The 10,968-nt window shown below is 31.7% G+C and overlaps 1 protein-coding gene across 1 annotated transcript; it reads right to left on the bottom strand.

Moving 5' to 3' along the window:
• Positions 1-6,165: 6,165 nt before the first annotated feature.
• On the bottom strand, positions 6,166-10,743 carry LOC129305739 (protein IQ-DOMAIN 23-like). The gene is made up of 4 exons (XM_054945777.1): positions 10,178-10,743; positions 7,892-8,089; positions 7,565-7,633; positions 6,166-7,247 (listed from the first exon to the last, which is right to left on the bottom strand). Exons 1-4 carry the CDS (start codon positions 10,577-10,579, stop codon positions 6,546-6,548), a joined length of 1,371 nt encoding a protein of 456 aa, XP_054801752.1. The 5' UTR covers positions 10,580-10,743; the 3' UTR covers positions 6,166-6,545.
• Between the last annotated feature and the right edge of the window lie 225 nt (positions 10,744-10,968).

Below are 10,968 nucleotides of genomic sequence, written 5' to 3'. Positions count from 1 at the left end.
ACAAACTTGTGGGAACACTTTAGACATGTCAAATATGACTAGAAATACCTAATAGAAGATTCAAATAATAGAAAAACTCCTTACATAAAACTTTAACCACCTAGGCACTATTTTCCAAAATATAAGCCCCCAAAATACACAAATCACACAAAAGTTGTCAAAAACCAATTCAAACATCATATAGTCATATAAATACAAATGTTAAATATTTTCACTTGACTCATAGATCCCTATAGGGCCCACTTGCTCATTTTTTCTATCTAAGGTGTATATTTGCACATAGCACACCATTTGCAATGCAACCACTTTATATTTGCTTGTAAAATCACTTATGTTCATATACATATCAAAATAAATATTTGCTTGTAGTAAAAACTTGATCTATTAAATGAATCCATCAAAATCATCTTAGCTCTCCTCCTTGCTTTTGACTGGCACTTCAATTTTAGGCCCAAACAAAACCCAATCCCTGCTCATTTAATTGGTTTACACACTTCATTATCCCATTTTCAAAAGGTGCATCTTGTGTCCCTTAGAAGTATCACCCCACAAGAATCTATCAACTTTCAAGTCAATATGTTGCAATGAAAAGCAACATATGAGGTCATATGTATAAATATTAAAAATATGTGACCATTTATAATTTAACCTAAAAAAAAAGTTGTCAAATTGAAAATTCTAAAACTTAAGGGCGTAATTTTTTAGAATATAATTAATGTATCAAGACTAGAGTAATATTTATTATTTGTTTAAGGGCTAAATTCTAAATTAATATCACAAACTTAAGTCTATAAATAAGAGTGGTAGTCCTCCGAGTTAGGCATAACAAGAAACTAGTTCCTTGACATTTTTCCAAAAAAACAAGAAGGAAATTTCCAATGTCTTCAATATCAAAAATCACAGTGCCAAGTCCATCAATCCATGGAATCCTATAACATTTGTTAGCACAAATTCAGGTACTGTCACATTCAATTTCCTCAATTCTTTCAAATTGATATTGGATTATATTCAAGTTTATGGATTTAGTTGCAATCGATTATATGGTTCAAGTATGAACTTGATTGATCAAGAACAACCAATTCCAACACGCGGCATCAAAGCCATCCAGTAGTACGTATTTAGGTATACTTACATAGTCAATTTCTTCTATTCCTCTAATAATGACTAAATTGATATGCGATTATATTGAGTTTTATGCATTTGGTTGCTTTTATGATTTGAATGTAAATACCTGATTCATCAAGTCCAACAAATATATTAGAGTTAAATATATTTTTTTCTTATAATTTCCTTTGAGGAGCATTAGGGCACTTGTATTAATAAGTATAGCATTTTCCCCCTAGACCATTGCTCAAAGGAGAGAAAATCCTCTTTTCATTAGTGATCTTTTAACTTTGCCATTTTCTGCTGATCTAGCATGTCCTTTTTAATAATTTATTTCTAAACTCTTTTTCTAAGATTATTAGGCAACTTAAAGTTTTGTAAAAATAAAATTTAGTGAGTAATTTTTTAAAATATCTAATATCTATTAATAAAGTGCTTTTAAGAAAATTAATATTGATTAAGTCTCTTAAATTTTCTGTCATTCTTTGAAATTTTGTTAGTCAACTAATGATCAAATTCATGGATATTTAAAGCCGAAGTGTCGCTTGTTCTTAATTGATATTTTTCATATAATACAATATATTTTTAATTTTAAAATTGAGAAAATGAATCGCCAATTCAACAAGACATTATTAATTTTATCCATTTAAAGTTATTCTCTCATTTTTAATTCAAAGTTATAAAATATTAAAATATTAAATTTAGATGGTGTAATATTTTGAAAGAAGAATGTTAGTTGAACAAAAAAATTTACAGAGAATGACCTAAAATATTTAAAGGACTTAATCATTATTAATTTTTTTATAAGGTCATTTTTCGTCATCATCATCATCATTTTTTTCTTTCTTTTTTTCAAGGAATACTAGATATCATATATTAATAAGTGAGATTTTTTTCTTAAGTTATTTTTTTGGATGAGCAAAATTTTTTTTTTAATGATATTAGTCTCGTGTCATCAAGGTCGGAATATTTAGTAATAAAAAAAAAGGAATCAACACAGTACAACTTTATGAGATGCAAAATGATGTCATCCCGTGATTTGCTTGTGCGAAACTCTATTATTTTTTTTATTTTTTTACCAAATGTACTTAAAAAGTAAAACACATGAATAAGTAACTATTCTCCCCCACCTCCTCTAAATTTAAAATTATTTTTTGCTTGTATTGGGTGGCTTTTACGGTTTACCAAAAGAAGAAAAATCGATTAGGGGGAATGAAAAAAAGAAAAATGATTGAGGCATAATTAATGGTAAATGTCAAGCTTTGTAGTACAAAAGCAAAAAATATAAAAGAAAAGTTGCTGATTGTTGAACAAAACAACTATAGAAAAAGGAACAGCAAAAGAGGGGAAACATGGGAACTGATTCGCCAACATCACAATCAGAAGCAGTTTCCCATAATAGTAATCAATGTTGTTCAAATTTAAGACCTCAATTGTGAGCATCCAAGGCAACAGTTTTCTCAATGTACTTTGATGAACAAGAGGAAACAAGCATGGAGATTTTGGATACACACATACACAAATATGTTTCTCTGTATAGTTCCTTTCTCTGGTCCATTTGTGTCGCGTCATCTTTTCTCAGATTGGACCACCCAAAAAAGCAGAGTAGTGGGATATAATTTCATCTTGTGAATCTACAGTGATAAATTCGGCAAGAATCAATGTTTTTTTTAATTGGCATTGGTCATGAACGGTTAAAGTAGTGGTTTGTAGTTGTTAAATTGACTATGATTAGGCTGAGATTTAGGGGTGTTCATGGGACAAAATGAGATAGGAATGTATCTAGGGTAATCTTATCATGTGTCCCGTATGTTGAAAAAGGAACGGTTATGAACTTTTGTTTTGTCTATATTACATCTCGTCTTAGAATTTTCTCATCTCATTTGACATCCGTCCAAGATCAAAAGCTTAGGTGAAAAAGATAAACAGTGAAAGAGAAAGATAGGGGAAAAAAACCATAAAAATTAAGCAATTGATCAATACTAGATGTCTATGTCTTCAGATTCTAAACAATCAAGCTAGCTTTTTCCGCATAAAAACCAACATAATCAGAAAAAAAAAAATTAACCTCGATAACTAGGATCATGACTCTCATGAACACCCATAGATAATCAAATCAATTACTTCTGGTCCTATTATAAAAACCTTTTATAAGAATTTTTGTTCTTTAGTATAAAATACTTAATGAAGTATTAATTATATTTTTTTAATATTACTCCTATTTACACTCATTAATTATGAGAAGAATATAATGTAAATTTAAAATTTTTTCATTTGAATAGGAATAAATTAAAAATTTATTCTATTTTTAGATAAAGTTAATCACATGACCACTTCTCCTTAGTTCCAATAAGGTGGTTAAAAGTGCCTTGTAATCATTGTTGTCAAACTTCAAGTTAATTATATGAGTTTATCATTTTATGTTTATAACTTACAAAATAATGTTAACTTGTTCATAAACTCGAATGAGATAAAACTCAATTAAACTAGTGAGCTGACTCTCCGAGTTTATCATTTTTATATTTCTAACTTATAAATTATCGTATCAATCTGCTTATAAACTCATTAAGTAAGATAAGTATACATTGTGTAGAACTTGATTCATAAAAGTGATATAATCCATTTCAATGAAAAATAAAACTAAAAAAAATGAAAATTGATATTAATAAAAAACAAAAAAATACCAAAAATAAGTTGCCTATTTTAAATTTCTATGTTGAATATATATAATAATCTATAAATGTAGATAGATTTAATTTCAATGATTTATATTTGAAATATATTTAAATTAAATTATAGTCATATTTTATATTTTAATCATTTAATCATTATTTTTAAATGCTATTATTAATAGAGATATAACTCTTACGAGTCTACAATCTGAGTCTATATTTTGAATTTACATTCCTATTACAAGTTTACTTAAATTCATGTGTTTAACAACCTTGCTTATAATAGAAATCACAGGGAGTATATTTCAATTAACATATTTTTAACCAATACAACTTCTAGCATTGCAGAAGACCTTAGATCTAATTATTCATATATGGATATATAATTGAGAATTGATTATAAGTTTGTAACTAAATATTCATAGTAGATAGGTTGAATTGTACGCTACTTTATATCTCAAAAGTTTTCATCAAGCAAGAGAGTTTTGTGATGTACTTGATAGTGGTGATAAATCAAAATAAGGAATTAAATGCAATGAAAAGAAATGACCTGGATATACAGGACAATATAAATTTGCAGGCTATATATATACATATTTATTAAATTATATTCAAATAAAAAACAAAGAACAAGTATTTCACGGCAGCAAAATATGGTAAATTGAACGGATTTGGCAGCCAAAAAAAAAAACAAATATAAAAAAAAATTTGTCTCTTTCTATATTGAGGTAAAATTCACAACTTAGAAGTTTAGTGGTTGAAGTTAGATTTAAAGCTATCATCAGCTTCAAAGTACCATGGTTAAACTTTCTGTAATGTTTTAGATTTGACTTTTTCTTTTTTCTTTTTTAAGTAAGAGAGAGAAGATTTTTCAACCATAGTCTTAAATTTGAAAGTTTTGCAATGAGATGAATAAACATCCACCAGTAAGTTTAATTAGCTTTACAACATTATATTCTCATTATTTCACAAGCATGTTTTAGAGGAACTTTCTGTATTGAAGGATAAGACAAATGATTAAGATTTTTACTTAATTAAAATAGTGTGACAGTTCATGAGATATAATGGAGAGTAATGTCAATCATATTTCATCACAAAAGCATTGGTCCCTACAAAGCATTAATTACTATGATAGCTGGAAATTGGTTGGTCCATCATAAATGGCCTATCCATGTCATGAAAATAAATCAAATTAGTTTTTATGCATGCAAAATTTGAAGTTGTTTGGTGGATATATTAATATATAAATCTATATTTTTTATATACCATGCGTAGAGAAAGAAAGCTCATATGACATTTTACTGACGAAAATATTACCATTACATAGTGACTTGTGTTAGACAGTAGTGTTTTTATTGTTTTGTGATATAATTTTTTTAAGTTTCAAAGTTAGTGTCTCTCATCACCAAAAATGATCTTGTCACAACTTATTTTGACGTAATGCATGGGAAGAATTTCTTGTTTATAAATGAAACAAATGTTATAATCATTGAGGTAAAAAAAAAAAAAACAATAATCATCAAGGAGATGTTCTTCTTGGTTTTTTCCCTCCGTTTAGCAATACAATATTAAATTTTTCAGTGTTATTTGATGATGCAATATACCATTGCAATTATCACGTTAACAGCCAACCAACATGAATGAGATAATCATGAATTAGATGACGATAATTTCCTGGTGGCCGAAAAAACTTGAATGAAAAATTTTACAGAAATAAATTTGTGTGGTCAAAATTTAAGGTAATTTTTAGGGGTTTAATGTTCAATATATAAGTTTAGAATATTAAATGTTCAATACAAAGTAAGTCTCTCTCTATTACTACATTCGTCGTCCCTCGTTCTTATATATAAAATATTTTTAATTAAATTATGCAAATCAATAAAAATTATTTATTTAATTAAAAGTACAACAACATTTTAATTTTACCCTTAAGTATTATAAATTAAAAATAAATCTCTTTTTTTTAAAATAAATTAATGAAAAAACTTATCTTTTTCTCTCTATTTTAATAAAGGTATAATAATACATTCATTAAAAAAATACTAACAAACCCTTATATTTAAGAATAAAAAAAATTCTAAAATATTTCTTATGTATAAAGATAGAAAGAGTATTTTGCATTAAAGAACTTTGAATCTCAATTTTTGTTTCAGCATTTAAATGAAATACACTAAAGAAGAAGTTAAAAAGAAAATCACCAACACACTAAAGTAGTAGTCAAAAAAAAAAGAAAAAAAAAGAAAGAAAGAAAGAAAGAAAGAAAGAAACACTAATGCACTAAAGAAGAAGTTATTAAAAAAAAAAATCACTAATGCAACCCCTAAAAAATATTTTGATGGACTGCCAGAAAAAGAGACATTTCTTTTATCCTTCAACAGGGGGCAAAAAAGGGTCTTCAACAGAAATATTAATTTAAACACACACTTACAGTTTAAAAGCAATACATCTATCACATCAGCAATGAATGGACTAGTACTTTAGATCGCCTGGTCACATTAATAAGTTACATTCGACAAATATTGCAGGATAAAATACTTCAGAGTCTTACACAAATGTCAAGGTCCTCCTCAGTAGCCAAAGTTAATTCCAAAAAAAAAAAAATCCAATTCAAGAGTTAGCCCACTTAAAAAGAAAGAAAAAAATATTCAAATCTCCGTGGCAAAATCCAACTGCTGCAAACACAATCCAGGCAGAAAAAAGGAAACCACCCTTTTTCTCTGGGTACTTGAAGGTTGATTCGGTTATAACTTATAATAACACACGCAAGCATCACCTTAAATTGGCACTCCCAATTCTGTTCAAGCGAGTTGAAGCAGGATAGGCTCTGTTCCTGAAATCTCCCTCCCTATCTGAATCCCAGAGCCCTTGAATGCTTCTCGCACTTGAACTATATCTCTCAAACTCGAACCTTTGCTTAGGAGCACTCTGAGATCTAACCTTAGCCTTTGATGATTCAGTGTTGGCCATGTAACTTGGATAGCCAAAGATACCCCAAGAACACTCACTCCTTGTCGGAGTGAAAGGACCACCTCTCCTACCTCCACTTCCAGGTCTAGATGATAAAGCTGAAAGTGCTTGTGGGCTATTCTCAACAGTTCTTGGAGCTGATGCTACTTCTTTTCCTTTCTGAATCTTCAAGGAGCTCAGTGATGAGAGGCTTTGGTTTAGAGCTTTTGCTGACCTTTTCGAAGGAGAGTCGTATACCGTCTCGCTGTTGACATAGTCCGAAGCTGAGTAGCATTGAGACGCGTGGAAGGAGCTGCTGCTACAATGAGATCTCAAGTGTGGCTTCCATGTATCCACTTCAAGGATCTTGTCACTCTTCTCATCATCCGTGCACACATTTCTCAGTGATGAAGCGTCTCTGGAATGGCTCCAAACACTTTCTTCCATCCAACGATCTAACCAATGTGATCCAAACTGCGCTCTTTGTGGACCAATCTCCCTGAAATTTGCATTGGAGCTACATCTCTGCAAGTTTATGCACAATAATGCAATTACTGGAGTAGATCAACTCACAAAAGAGAAACGCCACGTCTACAAGCAATAAAGCAGAACAACTTCTTTATCATAGTTAACTATTTTCACGTTTAAGTAACTTTTTGAAGAAACTATATACAGCTTCTCTGAGTTATAGGCAATGTAATTGAGCTAAAATTTAGAGGATTATTAATCTTAGCAAAAAATAGTCAAATCGAACACTTCCTATTCATCCTTGGGCGACGACATGCTTCCATTTAAAACACCAAAAGATCACAAAGTCAGTTTAAAGAAAGAAATATGGGTACCTTTAGGATAGAAGATGCATCAAATTTTGTACTATAGGCACGGAGTGGGTGCTCATGATCGTCAGGTACCTGCAATTAAATAGTTAAAAATCAGGCAGGTACATTGTTGATAAGCAGTATTTTTTAATATGCAACTTAACATCAGTTTGTTGTAGAGAAGTCTACAAAATCAAATGCAAGTCAGCTCCAATGAAGAAAGCCAAAGGTTACTTTACTTCATTTTGTATGTAAGAAATGCTTTATATTAGCCTTTCTAACACTTTCTGCTTTGCCTATTAAAATAAATAAATCTAGATGATCATGCAGAAAGAAAAATAAGTTTCTTACAGGATGATAAAACAGTGAAGGCTTGCCAGAATGCAGATGATCTGACATGCACACACGACTTGCACGTGCCTGAGCCTGCAGTCTGACTAATGTTTGCATGCGCCTGAGCATGTCTGCAGTTTGCTTTCTTACTATGTGGCCTCTCACCAGTGCTTGTAACTTCACCAATGCTTTGAGTGCTCGCAGTGCTCTCCTTGCCTGTCAAATCCATCCTAAGAATTTTAGCTTCTCTTACTCTAACAACTCTATCCAATAACAACATCAATTTTAGATTCTCTTACTCTCTGTCAACCCCATCAAGTAAAAATTACGAGGAAATAAGTCTCTGAAACATCCAAGCCACAAATATTTGTTCTCAGAATCACAAAAAATAGAGCCCTAAAAGTTTTTTTCATTTTCTATTCATTAATTCCTAGATCATGTTTAAAAAAAAAATTTCATTTTTTCATTTGCTATTCATTAATTCCTAGATCATATTTAAAAAAAAAAATTCAAGGATTGAATAGTTGAAGCATGCGTCTTTGAAGCCTCAGAATGAAATTACAGGAGAACTTTTAAGGAGATTATACCACGAACTAAGCAGGATTAAAGAAAGATAGACCAGCCTAGCCTAGTGTATAAAGGAGGAAAGACTGGTAAATGAAATCATTAATACACACCATAGTCACATGCAGCCACTTTTAAAGGGACCAAAAAAAAAAAATTCCTTTATTACTCTTTTTATTTACTGAAGCTTCCTTTGCTGCACAATACCTAACATCGCAGTGTGCTTGCATAAGACCATTAGACCAATGAACTTAGCAGCCTTACTGTTTACTTTTATTCCTCCTAAAAGTATACACCCAACAGTTTGTGATTTGTTTTCTTACCCGGAGAAACTTTCCCGTGAAGGCTAGAATTAGTTTAAAATTCTATTCTAAAATATGGTGAAAAGCACTTTTCTTTCTTCCAAAAGTAGTTTCGTGCTTTTCATTTGGTAAGGGCAAGGCCTACCATTCAAACAGAGCCCACTACATCATTGTATCTATCTACTATTTATTTCTCTCATAAATTAAGAGACCCCAACACCGAAAAATTTTACTACCTGATCTGTCCCTCACTCCCTCTTCGTCCTCTTACAGACACATCGAAGTAGGTTTTTTTTTCTTTTTTGGAGACAAAACAACAGTAATTGAAATTAATATATTTAAATTGGCCACTCTACTTTCCCTAGTGGAAAGGCAAGCAAAAGTCTCACCGAATATGTGGGGCTCTTATATTCACTTTCAAACTTCAAACAGAAACCACTGCCAGGTTTCGTCACACCACAGCACCAAAGTTTTGACAGAAAGCACAAAATAACACCCTCTAGACTAAAAGGTCACCCAACAGTCAACACATGAAGAAAAACTTTCAACGGAGTCACACGCAAAAACAAAAACAAAAAAGTAAAAAAAAAAAAATCATTTTACAGTGAAAACCAGTGAGAGAATTTAGTTCTCATTTGGTTACTTAAAAATAATATAATAAAATGAATTAAAAAAAATCAATACAAAATGAATCAAAAATAAAACTCATTAATCTATACTTAAGAATTATCACAACCTTCAAAAACATCATAAATCATAATTCTCATCTCAAAAACTAAATTTCTTTTCTCTTTATAAATATGATTTACTATTTTTTTAATTATCTCATTTTTTTCTTTATTTTTTCAAATCATTACATTTCATTTCTTTCTAAAAACTAAAGGCACTGTAGGAGAATATGTTGTATGAGTCAGAGGATGAAATCACATGGGTGCCGAATTGTCGGCGGCAACTTATTTATTCTGTCCCTGTACCACACTGGAGAGCGCAGTTTCCAGAATTTTGTCCACTAAAGAATTTTGGTTTTATAAATAATTATTCTTGGAAGCAAGGTGTGGTGTGATGCGGTGTGGTGTGGTGGGAGGGGGAGGGTACCATGACCGATGTCTACGAAATAGTATATCGTTAAAATGAATAAAATATGTTTACGATATTGAAAAACATGTAAAATATGAATATATTATTAGCGTTTGCCACAGCCAAAGAAAAATCACCATAACGTTGAAAAATCGGCCAAAAGCTAGCCCAGGCAGAGAGTCAATGAATTTTGAAATTAATCGTTGAGAATTCAAAATTGAATTCGGAAAACCAAGCAACAAGTGAGTGAATTAACCAAGAAGACGAAACCTCGGGAGTAAGAAACACTGATTAATGAGAGAACAGAGTAAGCAGTTAAATTCCAGGGTCATTATTGTAAAAGGGGAAATTCCGTACTGACCAGATAAGCACGGAAAGAAGACTGGATTTTAACGGCGGCCGCTTCCTCCACCCACCGGCGATGGCTAGTGCTACTAGCCTGTGTCGTAGTAGTCACCGGTCGAGTGACGGTGCCGCCACTTGTTAGTCGGACTACCTCTGCGGCCGCATGAGCAGCGGCTAGTGCAGCCTCAGCCACGGCGGCGGTGGCGGCCGCGACAGCGATAGCATGCTTATTTGCATCTAAAGAGTCGGAGAATGTAGTGGAGGAATCAAAGTGGTTGAGATCAGATCCTTTAGTTTTAGAACCGTGAGACTTGTCCTTGTTGGCTTTCCCGAAGCTCCATTTCTTCTTGTCCTTGCCGGAGGAAGCGGAGGAATGATCGGATTTCTTGGCGCCGAAGAGTCGCCGGAAAAAGCCCATGTCTCATTGGTGAGGAACAAGACGGAGGATTGTAGCGAAGAAGAGCATGGTTCAGGAATTTGCTGTTAGAGAGAGAGAGGATGGGAGGGAATGGGCATGGTTGAAGGGGTGGGGAACACTCGGATTATGTAGTTGCAGTTGCGGATTTGGATGTGAGAGCTCAGAATGTTAAGTGCCCAGTTGCACGAACTATGAAAGAGAGTTTTCATCACGCGCTTGATTTCTTTTCTTTTCTTTTTTTTTTTTTTTCAAGATCACTTTTTTATATGCTTTTTATAATATTTCTAATCAAAATATGCTTTTAATAATGATTTAATATTTAATTAATTAGCCCGATTGGTATCTGGAAAGCATTTTTGATAAAAATAAAAATAAAGATGAAGATGAAG

Source organism: Prosopis cineraria, unplaced genomic scaffold (genome assembly GCF_029017545.1).
Source record: "Prosopis cineraria cultivar Desert tree isolate PC_DT_omini unplaced genomic scaffold, ASM2901754v1 PC1, whole genome shotgun sequence".
Taxonomy (NCBI): domain Eukaryota; kingdom Viridiplantae; phylum Streptophyta; class Magnoliopsida; order Fabales; family Fabaceae; genus Prosopis; species Prosopis cineraria.
The sequence above is the reverse complement of the archived record's forward strand: the minus strand, read 5'-3'. Positions and strand labels throughout refer to the sequence as shown.